The sequence below is a fragment of the Oncorhynchus keta genome, chromosome 4, assembly GCF_023373465.1.
Source record: "Oncorhynchus keta strain PuntledgeMale-10-30-2019 chromosome 4, Oket_V2, whole genome shotgun sequence".
In the NCBI taxonomy this organism is placed as follows: domain Eukaryota; kingdom Metazoa; phylum Chordata; class Actinopteri; order Salmoniformes; family Salmonidae; genus Oncorhynchus; species Oncorhynchus keta.
The window spans coordinates 50,100,364-50,127,279 of NC_068424.1; the positions used below are offsets into that span (position 1 = coordinate 50,100,364).

At 41.6% G+C, this 26,916-nt stretch overlaps 2 protein-coding genes across 4 annotated transcripts in view; one reads left to right on the top strand and one right to left on the bottom strand.

Annotated features, from left to right (window-relative positions):
• Positions 1 to 2,477, bottom strand: part of LOC118376679 (BCL-6 corepressor-like protein 1) — a 50,406-nt gene extending 47,929 nt beyond the window's left edge. Inside the window, exon 1 of the mRNA XM_052509007.1 lies at positions 2,349 to 2,477. Coding sequence (XP_052364967.1) covers positions 2,349 to 2,398 — 50 coding nt within the window. The 5' untranslated portion in view covers positions 2,399 to 2,477. The remainder of the gene's footprint in view (positions 1 to 2,348) is intronic.
• Positions 2,478 to 3,260: 783 nt separating this feature from the next.
• On the top strand, positions 3,261 to 26,880 carry cstf2 (cleavage stimulation factor, 3' pre-RNA, subunit 2). 3 transcript variants are annotated; one of them, XM_035763462.2, is made up of 14 exons: positions 3,261 to 3,490; positions 3,973 to 4,051; positions 4,203 to 4,372; positions 14,139 to 14,275; positions 14,413 to 14,532; positions 14,748 to 14,870; positions 15,491 to 15,590; positions 15,863 to 15,925; positions 16,730 to 16,789; positions 20,260 to 20,359; positions 20,482 to 20,819; positions 21,003 to 21,127; positions 21,210 to 21,284; positions 26,065 to 26,880. In XM_035763462.2, exons 1-14 carry the CDS (start codon positions 3,412 to 3,414, stop codon positions 26,185 to 26,187), a joined length of 1,692 nt encoding a protein of 563 aa, XP_035619355.2. In that variant the 5' UTR covers positions 3,261 to 3,411; the 3' UTR covers positions 26,188 to 26,880. The 3 variants fall into 3 exon arrangements, with proteins under 3 accessions (XP_035619355.2, XP_035619362.2, XP_035619371.2); XM_035763469.2 differs by lacking the exon at positions 15,863 to 15,925 and having other exon boundaries at positions 3,262 to 3,490; XM_035763478.2 differs by lacking the exons at positions 15,863 to 15,925; positions 16,730 to 16,789 and having other exon boundaries at positions 3,265 to 3,490.
• The last annotated feature ends 36 nt before the right edge of the window (positions 26,881 to 26,916 follow it).

Sequence of the window (26,916 nt, forward strand, 5' to 3'; positions counted from 1 at the left end):
GTGTTAAGAAGCAGTGCGGCTTGGTTGGGTTGTGTATTGGAGGACGCATGACTTTCAACCTTCGTCTCTCCCGAGCCCATACGGGAGTTGTAGCGATGAGACAAGATAGTAGCTACTAAAACAATTGGATATGACGAAAAAGGGGTAAAATAAGATTTTTAAAAAATAATAAATTCACTGCTTGTTGCAATGTCGATGATATCGGTAAGTGGACTGGAGACAGGGCATGAAAGGGATAATGGTAATGTTTCATGATGACATTGGTAATCGTAGTAATTTAGCTGATAATTCACACCTACGATATCCAGGCAGGTGAAATATTTCTGAATGTAACATGAGTAGGCTATCAGTTTGTTTTAAAATATTACAAGGTCAACACTTGACTTCATAATACCAATTATGCCATACTTCTATTGAAAACAGAATTTAAGCACCTTTGGTAGCGATTACAGCCTCGTGTCTTCTTGGGTATTGATGCTACAAGCTTGGACCAGCTGTATTTAGGGATTTTATCCCATTCTTCTCTGCAGATACTCTGAAACGTTCAGGTTGGATGGGGAGCATTGCTGCAGCCATTTTCAGGTCTCTCCAGAGATGTTCGATTGGGTTCAAGTTCGGACTCTGGCTGGGCCACTCAAGGACATTCAGAGATTGTCCCAAAGCCACTCCTGCCTTGTCTTGGCTATGTGCTTAGGGTTGTTGTCCTGTTGGAAAGTGAACCTTCGCCCCAGTCTGGGGTCCTGAGCGCTTTGGAGCAGGTTTTCATCAAGGATCTCTCTGTACTTTGCTCCGTTCAATATTGAGTCTCATTGCAAAGGGTCTGAATACTTTTCAATATTCTTAGTTTTTAATACATTTGCAAAAATGTCTAAAAACCTGTTTTCGCTTTTTGATTATGGTGTATTGTGTGTAGATTGATGAGTTTTTTTTAGTTATTTAATCCATTTAAGAATAAGGCTGCAATGTAACAAAATGTGGAAAAAGTCAAGGGGTCTGAATACTTTCCAAATGCACTGTATTGAATCGTATCGTGAGGTCCCTGGCAATTCCCAGCCCTACAAAATACCCAATTAAAAAGTCTCAGCAACAATAACTATATATATATATATATAAATATATATACACACATACACACATCACGAATCAATATCTAAGATCTGTTATTTAATAAACATTTCTTTACATTGTGGTTGTATTGTCCGTGTTTTTCTAATAGGTAACAAGTACCAGTAATTACAATAATTGAATCCTTGTGGACTAAAATAAATGACCAATGATCAAGCTGTTTGTTTATTATCTTGTTAGTTAGCACCCCTACTGTTAAATCTGTTCTTTACAGGGTCCCAAGGCCTTCCAAGATAATTGGTGAGTTAATAAGGATACAGCACTCTCTCAGGCTAGCCTTGTAAAACAGACAGTGGTGACTGGATATTTGAAAAACCACTTCTAGCTGATATCCTTGCCAACTGTGCTGCCACCATGCCCATGTCCCATGTTGGTTATACAATTATTGCATCTGAGCTCCTAGAGTGAGGCTCTCCTTTTCTTTTTCAATTGATTCATATAAGCAACATGGTGAAACTTCCACCTAGCATATCAAAGGGCAAAGTGGCGCTATTACCATATTGCTTACACCTGTCAAATCCTCTCAGATCTCCACAAGTGCATAGGGCATAGGCAGGTTATGGAGTCCATTTGGGATTGGGCCTATCACTTTCTCCACTCTCTCATAATGCATTTGATTCTATAATGAGTATTCTAGAAGAATCATGACTAAACACTGATTTCAGATTAAATCGTTTCAATGTGATAAATCCTGCTGGGTATTGTGACTCTGCATAAACATATACAGCAGATAGTTATGACCAATTATCAATTGACTTACAATGGTGGCTTTTCCTAAATAAATACATACTATGGGCAATAAATAGACACTATGAGGACATCATTTTAAAAAGCCTTCCATTCATAAACTAAACTCAACCTAAATTGACATGTTTGCCCGTTTTTAAAATGAAACACAATGACTTAAACTAGCTAACGTTACCTAACTGCTAAGAAAATATTTGACTGTGTCTGATAACACCACTGACATGTATGATAATCTTAGACTTGCATACTAGCTAGTTATCTTGGTCCACATGGAGGAACTGTCTAATAATTCAATCTTGCTAGTTAGGTAAACTAGTAAACTAATAGCTAGCTTGTTCGCAAAATTCGGATAGATACATGTTGCTAGTTTATTGCTAGCTATCAATTCAAGCGCGTTGTAGTCAAGGAAGTTAACTTGACTACACTTATCACTCATTTATCATTCATTCATCTCAGCTTTCACATTAGCTACTTACCAAATAATTAAATGTATATGTTCTGTGTTCGCACACTTGACTTGACCCATTTGTTTAGCAAGCTATATAAAAGCGTTTATGAAGTTGGCACCCAGAGGTTCCTGAACTAAAACGTTAGTCAAGGCGCATGCATGTTACCTGCTGCAAGAAACGATGCCCCCTATTGGACAAAGAAATTGGTGTGTTTTTTCCCGCCAAATGTTAACGTTATGTATGCAAATATATGAACAGTTGTGCTGTTATTTGATTGAAATTGTACATTTTCAGTGGACAGCACTGGAAACATGTAGGTACTTTCATTAATAGAATCAATGACTCCTCACTTCAAGGAGGAAGGAATGAACGATGCGTTCATTCAATGATCGTTTAGTATGAAACCAGAGAGGAAGAGGCGAAGCGAGAGGGATATATGGGCCCAAATACTGTCTTCTCCAGAGGGTGGCGCTTTTAGTTGTTTTTTTTTTCGCTCAAGCCAGGAGTTTTTGCATGGAGGCCAATGGCAGAGTTTCGAATTTTGCTAACAAAACATTGAATGGCTTATTTGCTACGTGTGGCTTACTTGATCAAATATAAGTTTCGTAACGAGTAGTAGTAGTAGGTTGTTACTGGTCGTTACTAGTTACCACAGCCACAAAGTATTACACCTCACCCATTTTTACACTTTATCTTCTTAAAATGTTATTTGAAACCTAACCGTAGCCTTATGCATAACCATATTCTTACATGAAGACCAAAAAGCAAATGGTTACGATATAGCTCATTTTGACTTGGTGGCTGTGGTAACTAATGGAAACCGTTGTGTCTGTTGTTCACACGCTTATCTGCCCTCTCATTGGCGCGACTGGTCCCACCTGATCTTGCCTCCTCCCAACTGCCTTTTATTTGATGATTTATTTTCATTGTTAGAACGGCTATCAGAGCATCTGGTCAATATGCAACCTACTGTATCATATGTGATGAAACGCTGATGCATTGAAACACTGAACGAGCCCCCCTCGTAAACCGGATGGTGTTACACTTTAAAGTTTAGCATTTCCTGTTGTTACACTTGTTATTCCCTAAAATGGCGAATTTAGCAGCTGCTGTTGTTGCTGCCGCTGGTAGAGATCCCGCTGTTGACCGTTCATTGCGCTCTGTCTTTGGTAAATTTATTGATGGGGGAATACTGATTCAAAAGTCTATGTCGGACAATACGTTTGTACTCACAGCTAGCGAGTTGGATAGCTTACAAACCGCGCTAGACATAGCACATCTGCAGATAGCCAACTAACTAATGTGTGCAGGATTAGTATCAAACGCATTTGTATAGCTAGCAAGTGTGCCTCACGTTAGTTAGCCAAGGCATTCCTCTTGTCTGTATCACAGACCTATGTGGCAAGTTAGCGAAGTGTATACCTGTGTTAACAAGTTTTATAGTTAACTAGCTAGTTTGCTAATGGTGTCTGAATTACCATCACACGTTGCTACTAGCAACAGGTGGTTCAGCCATAGACAACAGTAACGTTAACTAAGAACTCCGCCGCTCATGTTTTTTGCATGTTAGTTGTTTAGGGTTATTGTATTCTGTAAGTTTTTCCACAACTCAGTCGAGTTGCTGTCTTGAACTCTTAACTCAATTTAACAGTGGGAAACATTCCATATGAGGCCACAGAGGAGCAACTGAAAGACATTTTTTCAGAAGTCGGGCTTGTTGTCAGCTTTAGGTACGTAAGCAGTCTTAAGGCAACGTTCACCGTTTCATCTGCCTAAAACAATTGCTGCTGTGCACTAGGCTATTCTTCAAGTAATTACACGCTATTATGGCTTTTTGGTCACCTTTTGAAAATGGTTTTGTAACCCTACACTATTTTCCAGGTTAGTGTATGATAGGGAGACAGGCAAGCCAAAAGGATATGGCTTCTGTGAGTATCAAGACCAGGAGACCGCCCTCAGTGCCATGCGGAACCTGAACGGAAGAGAGTTCAGTGGCCGAGCTCTCCGTGTCGACAATGCTGCTAGTGAGAAGAATAAAGAAGAGCTCAAGAGTAAGTATGCACTGCAGTGCACTATTAACCACAATTGAAAGTATGCACTGCAGTATTATCCACAATGGAAAGTATCTAATGCAATGCACTATTTAACTACATGGATTAGGTTTACATACACAGTAATAATTCAATATTAACCTGATTATGCAATAGTCATGTAAACACCTTGGTCTGTTTATCTTAAACCCTGAGCGATCTTTTGAATGATTAGAACATGTAAACACCTTAATTGGTGTTACAACGGTGTATTTGATCTGCGCATGTGCTAGCACCAGCTGAGTGAGCCACCCTCTTTATCTAGAGTTAAGTGAGTTCGGAACAACTGAATGTATGCTTCTTAGAAGTAGTTCTAGCATACAAACTGTATATACCTGAACTCAGAATAAAATATGCTTCTGAAAAATAACATGGTTGCTGTCATAGGAAATGTATTTTGATTGGCGATGTTCTGCATTTATCAGATGGCCATTAGGTGGAAATAGTTCTTCTTCCAAAGTATTACACCATTTTAATTTAATTATATTGGAACAAAAATATAAACGCCACATGCAACATTTTCAAAGATTTTACCGGGTTTTACAGATCATAAAAGGAAATCAGTCAATTTAAATAAATAAGGCCATAATCTATGGATTTCACATGGCTGGGAATACAGATGCATCTGTTGGTCACAGGTACCTAAAAAAAAAGTAAGGGCGTGGATCAGAACCAGTTGCCTCATGCAGTGCGACACATCTCCTTCGCATAGAGTTGATCAGGCTGTTGATTGTGGAATGTTGTCCCACTCCTTTTCAATGGCTTTCAGAAGTTAATGGATATTGGCAGGAACTGGAACACGATGTCAATCCAGAGCATCCCAAACATGCTCAATGTGTTATGGCTGGTGAATATGCAGGCCATGGAAGAACTGAAATTTTCAGATTCTAGGAATTGTGTACAGATCCATGCAACATGGGGCCGTGCATTTTTATGCTGAAACATGAGGGATGGCGGCAGATGAATGGCACAACAATGAGCCTGAACTTTTCACGGTATCTCTGTGCATTCAAATTGCCCCTCAGTAAAATGCAGTTGTGTTCATTGTCTGTAGCTTCGCCATACGCAATGTTACCTAAAAAAATTGGGACACTGTGCAAATTTTAGGTCTTGTGAGCAGAAACTTTGTGCAACTACACTGAGGATGTACCCTTACAGTTTTAGGCAGTTTGCCAATAGACTATTTGAGCGTAGTGTAGGCCTACCAACAAAACCAATGGCAAAAATCCCATAACATTTTGACATGGAATTAGCTTTTGATTTCTATGATGTAGCCTACAGTAGACTGTGGTGTTCAATGCAAGCCTACATTGCATGAGACTTTTTTTTATATAAGGCCATTATCGTGAAATGCTTACTAACGAGCCCTTTCTCAAGAGTACCAATAAGTAATTCACAAAATAAAAAAGGAAAGAGTAACACAATATAACAACAATGAGGCTATATACAAGTACCGAGTCAATGTGCAGGGGTAATATGTGCATGTAGGTAGGGGTAAAAGTGACTAGGCAATCAGGATATATAATAAACAGAGTAGCAGTGTGTGTGGGTAGAGTCCAGTGAGTGTGCATAGACTCAGGGCAAGTGAGTCAGTGCTAAAATAAAGAGGGGTCAATGCGAATGGTCCAGCCACTTGAGTGACTGTTCAGCAATCGTATGGCTTTGGGCAGAAGCTGAACAGGAGCCTTTTGGTCCCAGACTTGACGCTCCGGTACTGCTTACCATTCGGTAGCAGAGAGAACAGTCTGACTTCAGTGGCTGTTAGAACATTTTTAGGGCCATCTTCTGACACCGCCTCGATACCAGGATGGCACGGAGCACGGGTCTCAGTGATGTACTGGGTTGTACGTGCTACCCTCTGTAGAGCCTTGCGGTCGGATATCAAGCAGTTGCCATAGCAAGCGGTAATGCATCCAGTAAAGATGCTTTCATTGGTGTGGCTGGAGAACTTTTTGAGAATCCGAGGGCCCATGACACATCTTTTCAGCCTCCTGAGGGGTAAGCGGTACTGTCGTGTCCTCTTCACGACTGTTGGTGTGTTTGGACCATGAATAGGTCAGCAAGAATGATGAGAGCAGACACATGACCTTTCTCTTGAGCTACGTTTTGCATATAGGATATAGCCTACCTTTTTTTTAGGAGGACGATCTGGAGGCAGAGACAAATGAGTCATCGATATTTATTTAAAATGAAAAGGCGCAACACTTGCTCACCATGGTAGCCTGTGCGTGTTGCGCCTTTTCACTGGTTCTCAAATTATTTGATTGCACTTCAACTCACGTTGGTTGAGTGCCCTCCACTTATTTCCATTCATCAATATTTATTTACAGACACTAACCACGTTTCCATCCAACCATTTTCATGCGGATGAATTACGACCGGGCTGATGAACAATTACAATTTTATAAAAGCCGACAGACAATTTATTGGTTCCACATGGTGGGATCTTTTTGTGTCTGTAAAATGAGTTATTATCATATATTTTTTATTTATTTAACTAGGCAAGTCGGTTAAGGACAAATTCTTATTTACAATGATGGCCTACTCCGGCCAAACCCGGACGATGCTGTGCCAATTATGCGCCGCCCTATGGGACTCCCAATCACGACCGGATTTGATACAGTCTTCATACGACCCGGGGACTGTAGTGTCACCTCTTGCACTGAGATGCAGTGCCTTAGACCGCTGCACCGCTCGGGAGACCCAAATTATGTGAGAAATGGCGGTGGAATAACATATCGAAGTAAACTTGGAGTCACGTGATGATATGTTGTGTGGTCCTCCCACTATGACTGGAAAGCATGCAGTTTATTAGGCTACAGATTAAATAAGTTATGATGAACTTCATAGGCGAGTAAGTGCATGGTGACTGAACTGAATGTTGCTTTCCAATAAATATCGAGGGTCTTGTTTTGGTGACATGATCATCAATGCTTGGCTGCCGTTTGATAAATATAAATAATATCACTCTTATCCATAATATGTAGGTAGCCTACCCACACTGTACCTGCAAGCTGTTGGCTAGAGCGCATTTGCCAAGACTAGTGGGCAAATTTGATATACCGTGCATTCAGAAAGAATTCAGACCCCTTGACCCTTTTCTACATTTTGTTACTTTACAGCCATATTCTAAAATGGATTAAATTACATATTTCCCTCATCAATCTACACACAATACCCCATAATGACAAAGTGAAAACAGGTTTTTAGACATTTTTGAAAATATATATTACAAATAAACTAAACACCTTATTTTACAGTACCAGTCAAAAGTTTGGACACCAACTCATCCATGGGTTTTTCTTTAAAGTACCCACAAGGATAGTAAAACAAGGAAAATTCTCCCTCGTGGGACATTTTCCACATCTTCATTAGGACAAAGGCTATTTTAAGCTCAGGGGTTAGGTTTATGAAAATACATTTTAGGTCCCCACGAGGCTAGAACATAACGTGTGTGTGTGTGTGTGTGTGTGTGTGTGTGTGAGCTTCTTTTTACCCGGTGGTCCCTGGCATGGGCCCAGGTCCTCCACATATGGGCAGGGGCTGCATCATCTGGGGGGCTCCGTTCATGTGCATGCCCCACTGACGACCACACACACACAACCAGACATTAGGACAGGGAACAGCACACATGCATCATGTAACAATTATTAAATGTACAGTACCACTAGTCATTCAAGGGATTCTTTTCTTTTTACTATTTTCTACATTGTAGAGTATTTGTGAAGACATAGACTGTGTAATAACATGCAATAACATGGAATCATTTAGTAACCAAAAAAGTGTTAAACAAATTATATTTAAGTTTCTTATAATTATATTTGAGAAGTAGCCACCCTTTGGTTACATGATTCCATATGTTATTTCACAGTTTCTACAATGTAGAAAATAGTAAAAAATAAAGAAACCCTTGAATGAGTGTGTCCAAACTTTTGACTGGTACTGTAAGTATTCAGACACTTTGCTATGAGACTGAAATTGAGCTCCGGTGCATCCTGTTTCCATTGATCATCCTTGATGTTTCTACAACTTGCTTGGAGTCCACCTGTGGTAAATTCAATTGATTAGACATGATTTGGAAAGGCACACATCTGTCTATATAAGGTCCCACAGTTGACCGTGCATGTCAGAGCAAAAACCAAGCCATGAGGTCGAAGGATATCAAATAAAATGTTATTGGTCACATACGGGTTTAGAGATGTTATTGCGGGTGTAGCGAAATGCTTGTGCATCTAGTTCCGACAGTGCCGCAATATCTAACAATTTCACAACAAATATCTAATGCACACACCTAAGTAATGGAATTAAGAATATATAAATATATGGATGAGCAATGTCTTAGCAGCATAGACTAAGACACAGTATATAGTATAGAATACAGTATATACATATGAGAAGAGAAATGCAAGATACAGTTTAAGTCGGAATTTACATACACCATAGCCATATTTCAACTCAGTTTTTCACAATCCCTGACATTTAATCCTAGTAAAAATTCCCTGTATTAGGTCAGTTAGAATCACCACTTTATTTTAAGAATGTGAAATGTCAGAATAATAGTAGACTTTCTTTCATCACATTCCCAGTGGTCAGAAGTTTACATGCACTCAATTAGTATTTGGTGAAATTGCCTTTAAATTGTTTAACTCGGGTCAAATTTTTCGGGTAGCCTTTCACAAGCTTCCCACAATAAGTTGGGTGAATTTTGGCCCATTCCTCCTGACAGAGCTGATGTAACTGAGTCAGGTTTGTAGGCCTCCTTGCTCGCACACGCTTTTTCAGTTCTGCCCACAAATGTTCTATAGGATTGAGGTCAGAGCTTTGTGATGGCCACTCCAATACCTAGACTTTGTTGTCCTAAAGCCATTTTGCCGCAACTTTGTAAGTATGCTTTGGGTCATTGTCGATTTGGAAGACCCATTTGCGACCTGAGCTTTAACGTCCTGACTGATGTCTTGAAATGTTGCTTCAATATATCCACATAATTTTCCTACCTCATGATGCCATCTATTTTGAGAAGTGCACCAGTCCCTCTTCATTTTACTGTGGATATAGATACTTTTGTACCTGTTTCCTCCAGCATCTTCACAAGGTCCTTTGCTGTTGTTTTGGGATTGAGTTGCACTTTTCGCACCAAAGTACGTTCATCTCTAGGAGACAGAACGTGTCTCCTTCCTAAGCAGTATTATGGCTGCGTGGTCCCATGGTGTTTATACTTGCGTACTATTGTTTGTACAGATGAATGTTGTACCTTCAGGCGTTTGGAAATTGCTCCCAAGGATGAACCCGACTTGTGGATGTCTACAATTCTTTCCTGAGGTCTTGGCTGATTTCTTTAGATTTTTCCCATGATGTCATGCAAAGAGGCACTGAGTTTGAAGGTAGGCCTTGAAATGCATCCACAGGTACACCTCCAATTGACTCATATTATGTCAATTAGCCTATCAGAAGCTTCAAAAGCCATGACCATAATTTTCTGGAATTTTCCAAGCTGTTTAAAGGCACAGTCAACTTAGTGTATGTAAACTTCTGACCCACTGTGATACAGTGAAATAATCTGTCTGTAAACAATTGTTGGAAAAGTTACTTGTGTCATGCACGAAGTATGTCCTAATCGACTTGCCAAAACTATAGTTTAACAATACATTTGTGGAGTGGTTGAAAAACAAGTTTTAATGACTCCAACCTAAGTGTATGTAACTTCTGACTTCAACTGTATGTGAATATTATTAAAGTGACTAGTGTTACATTTCTTAAAGTGGCCAATGATTTCAAGTCTATGTAGGCAGCAGCCGCTCTGCTAGTGCCTCTCGGTCCCAGCTTTGATGCACCTAGCCTTCTGATGACAGCGGGGTGAACAGGCTGTGGCTCGGGTGGTTGTTGTCCTTGATGAGCTTTTTGGCCTTCCTGCGACATCGGGTGCTGTAGGTGTCCTGGGGGGCATGTAGTTTGCCCCCGGTGATGTGTTTAGCAGACTGCACCACCCTCTGGAGAGCCCTGCCGTAGTGGGTGGTGCAGTTGCCATACCAGGCGGTGATACAGCCCGACAGGATTCTCTAAATTGTGCATCTGTAGAAGTTTTAGGTGACAAGCCAAATTTCTTCTGCCTCCTGAGGTGGAAGAGGTGATGTTGCGCTGTCTGTGTGGGTGGATCATTTCAGATCGTCAGTGATGTGTACACCGAGGAACTTGAAGCTTTCCACCTTCTCCGCTGCTGTCCCGTTTAATGTGGATAGGGGGTGCTCCCTCTGCTGTTTCCTGAAGGTCACAATCATCTCCTTTGTTTTGTTGACGTTGAGAGGTTATTTTCCTGACACCACACTCCCAGAGCCTCTCGCCTCTTCCCTGTAGGCTGTCTCGTCATTGTTGGTAACCAAGCCTACTACTGTTGTCATCTGCAAACTTGATGATTGACTTGGAGGCGTGCATGGCCACGCAGTCATGGGTGAACAGGGAGTACAGGAGAGGTCTTAGCACGCACCCTTGTGGGGGCCCCATTGTTGAGTATCAGCGAAGTGTAGGTGTTGTTTCCTACCATCACCACCTAGGGGTGGCCTGTCACGAAGTCCAGGACCCAATTGCACAGGGTGAGGTTCAGACTCAGGGCCTTGAGCTTAATGATGAGCTTGGAGGGTACTATGGTGTTGAATGCTGAGCTGTAATTAATGAACAGCATTCTTACATGGGTATTCCTCTTGTCTAGATGGGATAGGGCAGTGTGATGGCGATTGCATCGTCTGTGGACTTTTTGGGGTGGTAAGCAAATGGAAGTGGGTCTAGGGTGACAGGTAAGGTGGTGGTGGTATGATCCGTAACTAGCCTCACAAAGCACTTCATGGTGACAGAATTGAGTGCTATGGGGCGATAGTCATTTAGTTCAGTTACCTTTGTTCCTGTACCCAGGAAAGCAATGGTGGCCGTCTTGAAGCATGTGGGGACAGCAGACTGGGATATGGAGAGATTGACTATATCTATAATCACATTATCCAGCTGTTCTGCGCATGCTTTGAGGATGCGGCTGGGGATGCAGTCTGGGCCAGCAGCCTTGCATGGGTTAAAATGTCTTACTCACGTCGGCTACAGAGAAGAGCCCACAGTCCTTGGTAGCTGGCCGTGTCGGTGGCACTGTTATCCTCAAAGTGGGCAAAGAACGTGTTTATCTTGTCCGGAAGCAAGGCGTCGGTGTCCACAATGTGGCTGGTTTTCCTTTTGTAGTCCGTGATTGTTTGTAGACCCTGCCACATACGTCTCGTGTCTAAGCCGTTGAATTGCTACTCCACTTTCTCAATACTGTCATTTCGCTTGTTTGATTGCCTTGCGGAGGGAATGACTACTACATTTGTGTTCTGCTATATTCCCAGTCACCTTGCCGTAGTTATATGCGGTGGTTCGCACTTTCAGTTTTGCACGAATGCTGCCTTCTCTCCACGGTTTCTGGTTAGGGTAGGTTTTAATAGTCACAGTGGGTACAACATCCCCTATACACTTCTTGATGAAATCAGTAACTGTCTGTGTATTCTCGGAAGCTACCCGGGAACATATCCCAGTCCTCGTGATCAAAACAATCTTGAAACATGGATTTCGATTGGTCAGACCAGCGTTGAATATAGTCTTTAGCATGGGTACATCCTGTTTGAGTTTCTGCCTATAGGAAGGGAGGACCAAAATGGAGTCATGGTCAGATTTGCCAAAAGCAGGGCGGGGGAGGGCCTTGTATGCATCCCGGAAGTTGGAGAAGCAATGGTCGGTGTTTTTCCAGCGTGAATACTACAGTCGATATGCTGATAGAATTTAGGTAGCCTTTTCCTAATTTTCTTTAAAATCCCCAGCTACAATAAATGCAGCCTCAGTATTTATGGTTTGCATAAAGTCCAGTGAAGTTTGAGGGCCCTCATGGTATCAGCTTGAGGGGGGATATACACGGCTGTGACAATAACCGAAGAGAATTTGATCGACATTTGATTGAGGTATTCTTGGTCGGGTGAACAAAAGGAATTGAGTTCCTGTATGTTATTACAATTACACCATGAGTTGTTAATCATGAAACATACACCCCACCATTCTTCCTGGAGGCGCGTTGAACTGAGAATCCAGATGGCTAGACTGACTCCGACAGAATATCCAGAGAGGGCCTTGTTTCCGTGAAATGGACTATGTTACAATCCCTGATGTCTCTCTGGAAAGAAACCGTTGCCTGATCTCGTCAACTTTGTTTCCCATGGACTGAACATTGTCGAGTAATATACTCTGATGCGGTGGGTGGTTTGCGCTCCTCCTAAGTCTGACTAGAAGACCGCTCCGAATTCTTCTTCTCTACCAGTGTTGTTTTGTGTTGGCCTCTAGAATCAGTTAAATTGCCCTGGATGGCGCAAACAAATTATCCGCTTCGGGAAAGTCGCAATACTGTTAGTGTTGGTGAGTTACCGCCGCTCTGATATTACATACAGCCGGGAATAAATATTGCATAACACAACATTTTCTGGGCTATCAATGTAAGAAGTAATAGACAACAACAAAATACTGCGAAGTTTGCTAAGAACGAGAAACGAGGCAGACGGACCCCTCTGTCGGCGCCATCACGTGTCATGAGTTCTGAGATTGTCCTGCGAGACACTCTCCAAATACAGGTGTGCCAAACTTGTAACGTCATACCCAAGAAGACTCGGATGTAATTGCTGCGAAAGGTGCTTCTACATAGTAGTGAGTAAAGGGTCTGAATACTTATGTAAATGTGACATTTCAGTTTTTTAAATTTTTAATAGATTTAATAGTAGATTGAGGGGGGGGATACTATTTAATCAATTTTAGAATAAGCGGTAACATAAAATGTGCTAAAAGTCAAGGGTTCTGAATACTTTCCGAATGCGCTGTATAATGCAACCGTTTTTGTGAAAACCAGAGTTCCCGAGTTGCACAAGGCACTGCATCTCCATGCAAGAGGTGCCACTACAGTCCCTGTTTTGTATCAAGACTGTAACACATCTGGCCGTGATTGGGAGTCCTATAGGGCGGCGTACAGTTTGCCCAGTATCGGCTGGGGTAGGCCATCATTGTAAATAAGAATTTGTTCTTAACTGACTTGCGTAGTTAAATGAAGGTTAAATTAAAACATTTGAAAAAAAGTTGAAAATGTGATGGAAACCCATTTAACTTGTTTTGCAACCCAGCTACTGTAGGAAAATATAGTCAAATCATATGTAATTTCTTTGGAAAGTTAATGCCATCTCTATCTCCGTCCATGCATAGGCAGTCTACTCTATTTCATTGAGACTAAACATTCTAGGCGCACTTGATCTAGCACACCCAACTAGGAGATATGCTACTTAACTTGAAGCAGCGAATTCTGAGTGTAAATAATGAGACAAATGTGCTTTTAATACAATAGGTAGGCTAGCGCATGCAAAGCAGATAGATGCCAGTTTTGAAATAATCTGCGGGACGACAACAAATATTTTAATCCCAAAGGTGTCTGTCTTTGTGACCGCCCACTCACAACCGCAGCATAAAAAATGCAGACCGCACCGTAATGATCTCTGTCAGAACCCGCAGGTCTATTGGCCCGCTACACTGCAGTGCACGATTAACCACAATGGAACGTGTGCAGTGCACTATTCACCATAACAAACATCTGAAAAGGGGTTGGGACATGTTTTGCTGCTTCTCAATAATTGGTAGTGTGAAGCTTTCAGCATAACTCTTTGGACATAACTCCTGTTGTCTCCCCTAGGTTTGGGGACAGGGGCCCCTATCATTGAGTCTCCCTACGGGGACAACATAATACCAGATGAGGCTCCAGAGTCTATAAGCAGAGCTGTGGCCAGTCTGCCCCCAGAGCAGATGTTTGAACTCATGAAACAGATGAAGGTGAGTTTTCTCTCTTTAGACCCCAGTTTCCTTGTTTTGAGATTGTATATCATCACATCCATGCATAGACAGTCACTTGTGGATAATCCAAAGACAAATTCATTGGACTCCCATTGTGGTGTAATTATCCCCTCCAGCTGTGTGTGCAAAACAGTCCCCAGGAGGCCAGGAACATGCTGTTGCAGAACCCCCAGCTGGCCTTTGCCCTGCTCCAGGCCCAGGTGGTCATGAGGATCGTAGACCCTGAGATCGCCTTGGTGAGACCTGGTTACTCGAAACTTGGGTCAGTGCAAATGCACTCCAGTGATATGGGGTTAGGTGTCTTACTGACTATAGAGTGTAATGGTTAAGATTGTATTCTTCATGGACCTTGAGCATGGACTCATTCAGAGATATTATTGCACATGTTGTCGTTAAGAGAATCGTCAACATTTAACTTGATGTTCCTCTGCTCGTTTGACCTCTGCTGTAGAAAATGCTTCACCGTCAAACCCCAGTGCAGCCATTGGTTCCCAACAGTCAAGCTGGACCAGTGCCAGTGGCCAACCAGCCTATTCCACCGCCCAACGCTCCAGTCTCCCAGTCACAGCCAATGGTGAATCCACTTTGGCAGACCCGTAACTAATTGTTTAATAGCTAATCGTTTAATTTATTAGGATTTAGGTCAACTGAAGACCATCTGTCAGTTTCCTACATCTGAGATCAACCTACACTATCTCTAATGCTAAATCTAGGACCAGTCAAAAGTTTGGACACCTACTCATTCCAGAGTTTTTCTTTATTTTGACTATTTTCTAAATTGTGGAATAATAGTGAGGACATCAAAACTATGAAATAACACATGGAATCATGTGTTAAACAAGTCCAAATGTATTTTAGATTCTTCAAAGTAGTCACCCTTTGCCTTGATGACAGCTTTGCACACTCTTGGCATTCTCTCAATCAGCTTCACCTGGAATGCTACTTTGAAGAATCTCAAATATAAAATATATTTTGATTTGTTAAACACTTTTTTTTGGGGGGGGGGGGTTACTGCATGATTTCATATGTGTTATTTCATAGTTTTGATGTCTTCACTGTAGAAAATAGTACAAATAAAGTAACTCTGGAATGAGTAGGTGTCAACATTTGACTGGTACTGTACATTTGAATAATTGTTACATGATTCATGTGTGCTGTTCCCTGTACTAATGTCTGGTTGTGTGTGGTCGTCAGCCGGGCATGCACATGAACGGAGCCCCCCAGATGATGCAGCCCCCTCCAATAGGTGGAGGACCTGGGCCCATGCCAGGGCAGGGACTAGTGGGACCACCAGGTAAAGAGAGACCCTTTATCTCTCACACACACACACGTTTATGTTCTATCCTCGTGGGGACCTAAAAGCTTAAAATAGCTTTTGTCCTAATCGGGATGTGGGAAATGTCCCCACAATGGAGAATTTTTCTTGTTTTACTATCCTTGTGGGGATTTTAGGTCTCCACAAGGATAGAAGAACCAACACACACACCCACACCCATAGACAGCTTCTCGGTATCCAAAACTCAAAGGGGCACCCCTGTTGTGCTTCACCTTGCCATCTCACCCCAGGTGGGATACAGCCACTGATAGGAATGCCTCAGGGAGGTCCCGTTCCTATCGATAGGGGACAAGGTAATCTAACATGCCTGTGTCTCCAATGAAACTAGTTTTAATGGCATTACAATCCATCCATTCCTAGCCGGGGCTTCAATTGAAGTATTTACCAGTTAAGTCTTAGCATTACCTGTTCATGTCTTCCTTTCCTCCTGTGCATGTCATTACTCTTTGTTGACACTTGGTGGCAGAGGAAACTAGTGGTTTAAGTGCCTCAGGACGTGGGGCCAACTCAGGTGGATGAGATCATAGCATTGCAGTTAAAGTAGTAGATCAGACATGATTTTATTTTGGATTTATTTATTTAACCTTTATTTAACTAGGCAAGTTAGTTAAGAACAAATTCTTATTTACAATGATGGCCTACACCGGCCAAACCCGGACGACGCTGGGCCAATTGTGCGCTGCCCTATGGGACTCCCAATCACAGCCGGTTGTGATACAGCCTGGATTCGAGGTGTCTCCCATGACGCCTTTAGGACTGAGATGCAGTGCCTTAGACCGCTGCTCCACTCGGGAGCCTGATGATTGTCCAACTATGTAAAGATTACTGAGACTATTTTCTTGGGGGGATTAAGTACATAAGTACATTTCTATCTGCAATATATATATTTGTACATTTTAACCACTAAACGTACCTCTGCCACCTCATCCACTTCAGCCATCCATGTCAGTAGTGCTGCTTTCTGTGTGTGTGTTCTGAGCTCCTGCTATGAAGTCTGTGGGCTTCTGTCAGTGTGGCATGCGGTGGGTGCACTCCTATGTGTTGCTGCTTTGCTCTCTGAGTTGTCTCCTTTTTTTTTTCACTTAATGCTGGCTCAGGAAACCTCCAGCACTCTCCCGTAGGATCGTCTGGGCAAGCTGCTATCGAGCGGCCTCAAGGTATCACTCACACCCTAACCCCAGGCTCTGGCCTGTTCCAGACTCCAGCCAAGCCAACAAGGCTGTTATAGGCTGTCTCATGAGCGCATGCATTATTTTTTTATATATTTTAATTTCAGGTGGTGGATCGGCTTTAATATCGCGGATAGATTGTTACTCCCATTAATGTAATTGTCTGCACCATTTCCAATCCCCCATATGTTTTTTGGGTAAAGTATGTATGTATGTTGGCTGGGCAGTATACTGTATTTTACGATAAACCTGTATTGATTCATGGACCGATTTGGGTTTTTAATTCACCTTGTATAACGGCATTTGAATGTTTGGTTTGTTAAATATGATGCGCTGTGTTTAACGTCCATTTTTATAGTTTGCTTCTTGAGTCCTCTCGCTCTCAATGCCGGTTTCCATACAGACCTAGCCCTGCCCCCTGTCACTCAAGGAGTGCATTTGTTGTTCCTCGACCACAAGACACTTGTATTCAGTCTTCATGGTCAATGCAACAATGCTGTTTTCACTTTGCTTCTTCATATATTCTTCCAGTAGCGTTCTATAATTACACTATTAGTTTGTGTTGCTTACATCTGCTAGTTTTTCTTAGCAAGTTGGGCCTAAAGCCGCTAATCGCTAGGTAGCTAGATAATGTACTGAGTTAGAGCAAACATAATTAGTTATACAGCCTGATAATACCAGTGACGGTGTACACCTATTTCAACATGCTGTTTGTGCAACAGTACCTTCTAAATCAAAGGAATACAAGAAGCATTAATAGGTTAGCTACATGAAGTAGCTAAGAGAGAACAGACAATGTAGCCAAAGATTATAGGGTCCCCTAGGAAACAATTATCAACACTTTGGTTCCTATCATAACTCCTCCCTGGCATTTTCATTCGTTTTCATGTCCAACAACACTATTCAAAGTGCCCACCATATTCTAACTATAGAATTAGAATAGTCATTATATTTCCATGATTCCAACATTTTACCCAAGTGTTTAGCTCTAAATCATAAGTCAAATCGCTATTGCAACATTTGGTTCAAAATAAGGTTTAGATTGTTTTCCCGTATCGTGAAGCCCTACATGGCAGTGTGGAAATTCTCAAATATGTGCATGAAATCAAGAAATGTATGAAAATGCAACAACAACAAAATTGGGGTTGAATTTAACATTTTCTGAAACAATAAGAATGGAGAAAGACCATTGAAATCACTTTGAAATCACTTAGAATGTATGTGTTGACACTCTGAGGTCATGCACTACTTCTAAAGCAAATTTAGACATTTTATCATTTAAAAACAATATACTGTCAAGTACCATTTGTATACAGTGACATGATATTTTGTCCATATCGCCCAGCACATACATACATGCATACATACAGTTAGTCTGAAGTTTACATACATTTCGGTTGGAGTCATTAAAACTAGTTTTTCAACCACTCCACAAATATCTTGTTAACAAACTATTGTTTTGGCAAGTCGGTTAGGACATCTACTTTGTGCATGACACAAGTAATTTTTCCAACTATTGTTTACAAACAGATTATTTCACTGTATCACAATTCCAGTGGGTCAGATGTTTACCTACACTAAGTTGACTGTGCCTTTTTAAACAGCTTGGAAAATTCCAGAAAATGATATCATGGCTTTAGAAGCTTCTGATAGGCTAATTGACATAATATGAGTCAATTGGAGGTGTACCTGTGGATGTATTTCAAGGTCTACTTTTAAACTCAGTGCATCTTTGCTTGACATCATGGGAAAATCAAAAGAAATCAGCCAAGACTTGAGGAAAAAAAATTGTAGACCTCCACATGTCTGGCTAATCCTTGCGAGCAATTTCCAAACGCCTGAAGGTACAACATTCATCTGTACAAACTATTCATGAAAATTGCAAATGAAATGAAATAAATATATTCAAACACAAGCTTAGCCTTTTGTTAACAACACTGTCATCTCAGATTTTCAAAATATGCGTTACAGCCAACGCTAGACAAGCATTTGTGTAAGTTTATCACGTCACAATGCTGTAGACACCTTGGGGAAAACGTAAGCTCATTCGTAGCTCATTCACAGCCATATAAGGAGTCATTGGCATGAGGCGGTTTTAAAAAATGTGTCACTTCCTGGTTGGATTTTTATCTGGGTTTCGCCTGTAACATCAGTTCTGTGGCACTCACAGACAATATCTTTGCAGTTTTGGAAACGTCAGTGTCTTCTTTCCAAAGCTGTCAATTATATGCATAGTCGAGCATCTTTTCGTGACAAAATATCTTGTTTAAAACGGGAATGTTTTTCATCCAAAAATGTAAATAGCGCCCCCTAAATCCAAGAGGTTAATAGGAAAAAAATCCATACAATTAGCTTCGGTTAGTGGAGATGGAAGAAACTGAAATGAAAACATATTCTTAATGTACTTTACTTACACTGAACAATATTTTGAAAAGAGTATCATGCGTGACTCCATTTAACATGTTTCAATAACATTTTTTTGGTAGCATTTCTATGTTGAAGATTGTAAAATAATTTGGTGCATTCCCCCCCCTCCCCCCCATATTCCATCCATTTAGCTTTATTTATATAATATATTACACTTGCTCTTTCTTGAATAAGTTCCCCCATTTCTTTTTGTTTTTCCTATAACTTATTTTGTACCTCTCTATGGTAAATTTGTAATTTAAAAAAAATATCTAACTGTACTGTTAGTCCTTCATTTTCCTTTTGTTAATATGGACTCTTTTTAGACCATGAGAGCATAAATTATGTCCTGTTAGAGTAAATACATTTTTGTCATTTAGAAATGTATTATTAATCTGACTGGTCATGCAGTGGGTGTTCAGGCTAAAAATACACATTGCCCTAAAACCCTGTCATGTCATAGAGTGTGATGCAACTGCAAATATGAACAATAGTCCCAAGATACAAGTGTGATGAATGATTAGAGTGATTTACAAAGGCGGCCGCATGAACAAATAACCTCAATTGTAATCACCTGTTAGAAAATTCCATGACGAGGAATGGGATTAATACATTTATTGTAGTCAACCAAATAGATTTGTGCTAATGCTGTTTTAGCAATTTCATGTTAACACCCATGGCCTTTTTTCATGTCGCTAACACATGCCTCTTCTATTGACGTGTCCGGTCCAACAATACCAGAAATGCAAGACAGACGCAAGTAGGCAAACGACTTGAAAACGGAACATTTTGTATAAAACTCCTTGTTGTTTTTACCTCTGTCCTCTGTCTGTGGTGTGATGGTGAGCTGTGTCATTTCTGTGCTGTGGTTAGTGTGTCTTTCTGTGTGACCTATGGGAGTCATTGTGAAATTAAATCACCATGGTCTGATGAGTGACATGACCATAGAATTTGAACTGTAGTTCTTTGGATGCATTACGGTGTAGTTGTGTTCTGTGATAGGTGGTGTCCCTCCGACATGTCTATAGCTGACTGATGTATACCCCCCTCAGGACCAGGTGGTATCCCCCCCAGAGGCCTGCTTGGCGACGGCCCCAACGACCCCCGAGGAGGAACCCTGCTCTCAGTCACAGGAGAGGTCATCGAACCCAGGTGAAAGAGGAGCCATTGTTGTTAAGTGTAGTTTTACCGTCATTGAGTTAATCAATTGCTTTCTTATAGCACCTTTTCAATTTCTGTGAACGACTGGCTTATTCTGTTCTCTTTGTGTCCAGTCGGGGAGGAGCCTTCATTGGCGCCCCCCCACCACACCAGGGGCCCCCCATGCACATGAACCAGATGGTTGGCGGGCCTCCTTCGGACATGAGGCCACCTCACGACATGAGAGGACCCCCCATGGGTGAACCCAGGGGCATGATGGGAGAGCCCCGGGGACCCCCCATGGGTGAACCCAGGGGCATGATGGGAGAGCCCCGGGGACCCTCCATGGGTGAACCCAGAGGCATGATGGGAGAGCCCCGGGGACCCTCCATGGGTGAACCCAGGGGCATGATGGGAGAGCCCCGGGGACCACCCATGATGGAGCCCAGGGGACCCCCCATGGAGACGAGAGGTAACCACATCACAGTATTAACATCAAGTCCAATTAACTTTATTTTATTAGCAGACATTTTATAAGAAGTATTATTGCCATAATTTAGAATTGTGCGGAAAACAGGTGGAAAAGCTCCTGTGCTTAGACTAGTTAGATCAGATCTGTAATGAGTAATCACGTGAGGAATGGCTGTTTCTGAAGGTCGTGACCCCAGAGCGGTGGACACCCGTGGACCAGTGTCAGGCCAGAGGGTTCCCATGGCCCAAGGAATGCAGGGTCCCCCCCCTCACACAATGAATCCTAATGCCCCTCCAACTGCCAGACCGGTACTGCCTACCTACAGCAAATGTCTTCAACATAAGGTCTTCTTGTCAATGAAAACAGTTCTAATAACTATTTTTTTTTCAGGGTCCTGGTGTACCGCAGTCTGGAGGTAGCTTCAGCCCAGGGCAAAGCCAGGTGACCTCACAGGACCATGAGAAGGTGGGTTTGTCATGTCACCATTGTGTCACAATTTAACTTTCAGTTTCACCTTAAAATGCCTGGCTAGTACTAGAAGATATTGGCTCAGATTAGTGTTGGCTGTCTAGAGAAACTAGAGCATCAAGGGCCTTCAGAAAGTATTCACATCTATTGACTTTTTCCACATTTTGTTGTGTTAAAGTGTGATTGAAATCTATTTAATTGTGATTTATTTTGGTCAATGATCTGCACAAAATACCCTAATGTCAAAGTGGAAGACAAATTCAAACATTTGTATAAAAAAAATCACTGTCTTGATTACATAAGTATTAAACCCCCTGAGTCAATGCATGTTAGAATAACCTTTGGCAACGATTGCAACTGTACGTCTCAAAGAGCTTTGCACACCTGGATTGTGCAACATTTGCCCATTTTATTTTCAAAATCCTTCAAGCTCTGTCAAATTGGTTGTTGATCATTGCTAAACAATCATTTTCAGGTCTTGCCATAGATTTTTATGTCGCTTTAAAACGGCCATTCAGGAACCTTCAAGGTCTTCTTGGTAAGCAACTCCAGTGTAGATTTGGCCCTGTACTTTAGGTTTTTGTCCTTCTGAAAGGTACGTTTGTCATCTAGTGTCTGTTGGAAAGCAGACTGAACCAGGAGTTCCTCTAGAATTTTGCCTGTGCTTATCTCCATTCTGTCTTTGTTTTATCCTATAAAGCTCCCGAGTCCTTAACGATTACAATCATGCCCATAACATGATGCAGCCACCACTAAGCTTGAAAGTATGGAGAATTGTACTCGGTCATGTTGTATTGGATTTGCCACAAACATAACACTTTGTATTCAGGACAAAAGGTTAATTGCTTTGCAACATTTTTTGCAGTATTACTTTCGTGCCTTGTTCAAACAGAATGCATGTTTAGGAAAATGTTATTCTGTACAGGCTTGCTTCCTTTTCACTCTGTTCAGCAGGTTAGTATTGTGGCATACATAACCTTTGGAAAGTATTCAGACAGCCTTATTCTAAAGGGGATAGAAGTCCTCAGAAATCTACACACAACCCTATAATGACAAAGCGAAAACAGGTTTTTAGAAATGTCTGCAAATTTATACAAATTAAACCGATGCCTTATTTACATAACCATTCAGACCCTTTGCTATGATACTTGAAATTGAGCTCAGGTGCATCTTGGTTTCCATTGCTCATTCTTGAGATGTGTACAACTTGATTGGGCATGATTTGGAAAGGCACACACCAAAACATGAGGTTGAAGAAATTGTCCCCGGAGCTCCGAGACAAGATTGTGTCAAGGCACAGATCTGGGGAAGGGTACCAAAAAATGTCTGCTGCATTGAAGGTTCCCAAGAACACAGTGGCCTCCATAATTCTTAAATGGAAGAAGTTTGGAACCACCACGACTCTTCCTAGAGCTGGCCGCCCGGCCAAGCTGAGCAATCAGGGGAGAAAGGCATTGGTCAGGAAGGTGACCAAGAACCCGATGGTCACTCTGACAGAGTTCCTCTGTGGAGATGGGAGAACCTTCCAGAAGGATAACCATCCCTGCAGCACTTCCCTACGGTGAAGCATGGTTGTGGGGATGTTTTTCATCAGCAGGGACTGGGAGACTAGTCAGGATCGAGGCAAAGATGAAGTACAGAGATCCTTGATGACAACCTGCTCCAGAGTGCTCAGGACCTCCGACTGGGGTGAAGGTTCACCTTCCAACAGGACAACCACCCTAGGCACACAGCCAAGACAACTCAGGACTGGCTTCGGGACAAGTCTCTAAATGTCCTTGAGTGGCCCAGCCAGAGCTCGGACTAGAACCCGATCAATCATATCTGGAAAGACCTGAAAATAGCTGTGCAGCAACACTCCCCATCCAACCTGACAGAGCTTGAGAGGATCTGCAAAGAAGAATGGGATAAACTCCCTAAATACAGGTGTGCCAAGCTTGTAGCGTCATACCCAAGAAGACTCGATCGATGCTGCCAAAGGTGCTTCAACAAAGTACTTATTTTTAAGGGTATAAATACTTATGTAAATGTGACATTTCAGTTTATTTTTAATACATTCACAAACATTTCTAAACCTGTTTTTGCTTTGTCATTATGGGGGAAACAATTTAATCCATTTTTAGAATAAGGCTGTAACATAACAGAATGTGGAAAAAGTCAAGGGGTGTGAATACTTTCCGAAGGCACTAACTACAATGTTGATCCATCCTCAGTTTTCTCCTATCACAGCCATTCAACTTTGTAACTGTTTTAAAGTCACCATTGGCCTCATGGTGAAGTCCCTGAGCGGTTTTCTTCCTCTCCGGCAAATGAGTTAGTAAGGACGCCTGTATCTTTGCAGTGACTGTGTGTATTGAAACACCATCCAAAGTGTAATAACTTCACCATGCTCAAAGGGATATTCAATGTCTTTTTATTTTTATTTTATTTTTTTTACCCATCTTCAAATAGGTGCCCTTTGCGAGGCATTGGAAAACCTCCATTCTTTGCGGTTCAATCTGTTTGAAATTTACTGCTCGAGCTGAGGGACCTTTAAAATGATGTGTGGGGTACAGACATGAGGTAGCCATTCAAAAATAATGTTTAAACACTCTTGTATTCAAAGTCCATGCAACTTATTATGTGACTTGTAAAGCATATTTATACTCTTGAACTTATTTAGGCTTGCCATAACAAAAGGTTTGAATACTTATTGCCTCAAGACATTTCAGCTTTTCCACTTTTATTGATTTGTAAAAAACACAATTCCACTTAGACATAATGGGTTGTTGTGTGTAGGCCAGTGACAAATCACAATTTTAAATTCCGGCTGTAACACAACAAAATGTGAAAGTCAAGGGGTGTGAATACTTTCTGAAGGCACTGTACTGTGCAGCTGTCTTCATCGACCTGGCCGAGGCTTTCGACCCTGTCAATCATCACATTCTTATTGGCAGACTCGATAGCCTTTGCTTCTCAAATGACTGCCTCGCCTGGTTCACCAACTACTTCTCAGATAGTTCAGTGTGTCAAATCGGAGGGCCTGTTGTCCGGACCTCTGGCAGTCTCTATGGGGGTTCCACAGGGTTCAAACCTCGGGCCGACTCTTTAAAAAAAAAAAAAATTCTTTTTTTTTCTCTGTATATATCAATGATGTCACTCTTGCTGCTGGTGATTCTCTGACTCATTTCTATGCAGATGACACCATTCTGTGTACTTCTGGCCCTTCTTTGGACACTGTGCTAACAAACCTCCAAATGAGCTTCAATGCCATACAACAACACTCCTTCTGTGGCCTCTAACAGCTTTTAAATGCTAGTAAAACTAAGTGCATGCTCTTCGACCGATTTGCCGCCCGCACCCTCCTGCCCGACTAGCATCACTACTCTGGACGATTCTGACCTAGAATATGTGGATAACTACAAATACCTAGGTGTCTGGCTAGACTGTAAACTCTCCTTCCAGAATCACTATAAGCATCTCCAATCCAAAATTAAATCTAGAATCGGCTTCCTATTTCGCAACAAAGCCTACTTCACTCACGCTGCCAAATATATACCCTTGTAAAACTGACTATCCTACCAATCCTTGACTTCGGCGACGTCATTTACACTCTACTCAGCAAATTGGATGTAGTCTATCTATCACAATGCCATCAGTTTTGTCACCAAAGCCCCATATACTACCCACCACTGTGACCTGTATGCTCTCGTTGGCTGGCCCTCACAACATATTCGTCACCAAACTCAGTGGCTCCAGGTCATCTAAGTCTTTGCTAGGTAAAGCCCCGCATTATCTCAGCTCACTGGTTACCATAGCAACACCCACCCGTAGCATGCGCTCCAGCGGGTATATTTCACTGGTCATCCCCAAAGCCAACACTTCCTTTGGCCGCCTTTCCTTCCAGTTTTCTGCTGCCAAAGACTGGAATGAATTGCAAAAATCACTGAAGCTGGAGTCTTCTCTCCCTCTCTAACTTTAAGCATCAGCTGTCAGAGCAACTTACCGATCACTGTACCTGTACACAGCCAATCTGTAAATGGCACACCCAACTACCTCATCCCCATATTATTACTTACCGTCTTGCTCTTTTGCACCCCAGTATCTCTACTTGCACATCATCTGCACATCTATCACTCCAGTGTTAATGCTAAATTGTAATTATTTTGCCTCTGGCCTATTTATTACCTCCCTACTCTTCTACATTTGCACACACTGTACATAGATTTTTCTATTGTCTTGAACGTTTGTGTAACTCTGTTGCACTGCGTTGCTATATCTTGGCCAGGTCGCAGATGTAATTGAGAACTTGTTCTCAACTGACCTACCTGGTTAAATAAAAAAGATGCTCAATGACAAGAAGCTTAAACCCCAACTTTTAAATGAAAGGTCTATGTCTGTCCTAACCTGTCAGCAGTCTGGGAGGAAGTTATTGAGGAATGGGGTGAGAAGAGGATGACATCTCAAGCACTTTGAGTTTGTGGAGACAACTTGGGCTCGGTGCTTTCTTTGGCTACCTGAAGAGTAACGAGTCAGGGCAACAAAATAACCAATGCATTAGCACTCAATGAAAAGCCATTTATTTCAATGCAATAATGACCAATGGGATACACTACATGATGTAGTTATTCAATGGAACATTTTGAACGTGTTCTGTGTAAACTATTTTGAAAGATCTGACTTTCCTTCTGTATCCAAGCTGTGCTTTTGGAGGTATTTTGGTTTTAACATTACTGCCTGCCTGTCAATATCTGATCTGAGAGCAGTGTGGTTCACCAGTTTGTCTATTGTTTTCCAGGCCGCCTTGATCATGCAGGTGCTGCAGCTGACCCCAGAACAGATTGCCATGCTGCCCCCAGAGCAGAGGCAGAGCATCCTCATCCTCAAAGAGCAGATCCAGAAGACTGCCGGGGCGCCCTAAAGAACAACCAACTCCCTGTCCCCTATAATGTCGACGTCACCTCATCCTAATTTCAAACATTTTGTAGATTGTTTTGTATTATATTGTCTTTTTTTAATGGAAGATTGAAGTGAGTGCTTGTGATTTGAAGAATGTCAGTTCATTTTCAAATGGCAACACTTCAACAGAAGTATTGCCGGATGTTATGGGTTTTTATATTGTCTATCAATAAGACAAACAATTTTAGTACTGTATTTTATTCAGAATGGATGTTGGTATGTACAGGAGAGGATTTAAAGTGTCATTGTAGATTAAAATAAAATATTTGCTCATAAGAAAAAGGACATACAAATGAAGTGAAACAATTGTGTAGGTTGAGGGGGTACACGGAGTGGAAGAGTCCTTGGAATTATTTTGTAAATGTGAGGAAAGTACATGTGTATACATGCTTCATAGGATTGTGACTCATTTGTTCTAGAACAGATTATGTAGCTTTGACTGGCAATGCCTCGCTCTCATTTAACACTTAAGTGCACCTGTATCGTTTACAAGGGAATGGATATACAATAGGGCTTTTGTAAAAACATTGCTATAATTTCCTTCTCTAGCTACACCTTGAAAGCGTGACACTCAAAAGCCTCAGTGTCATGTTCAGATTGAAGAGCCATTGTTGATTATTATACACTGAATAAAACATTTAAAGTTTTGGTTGCATGTTTGAGTTTAAATGAAATGTTTCATATGCACAAA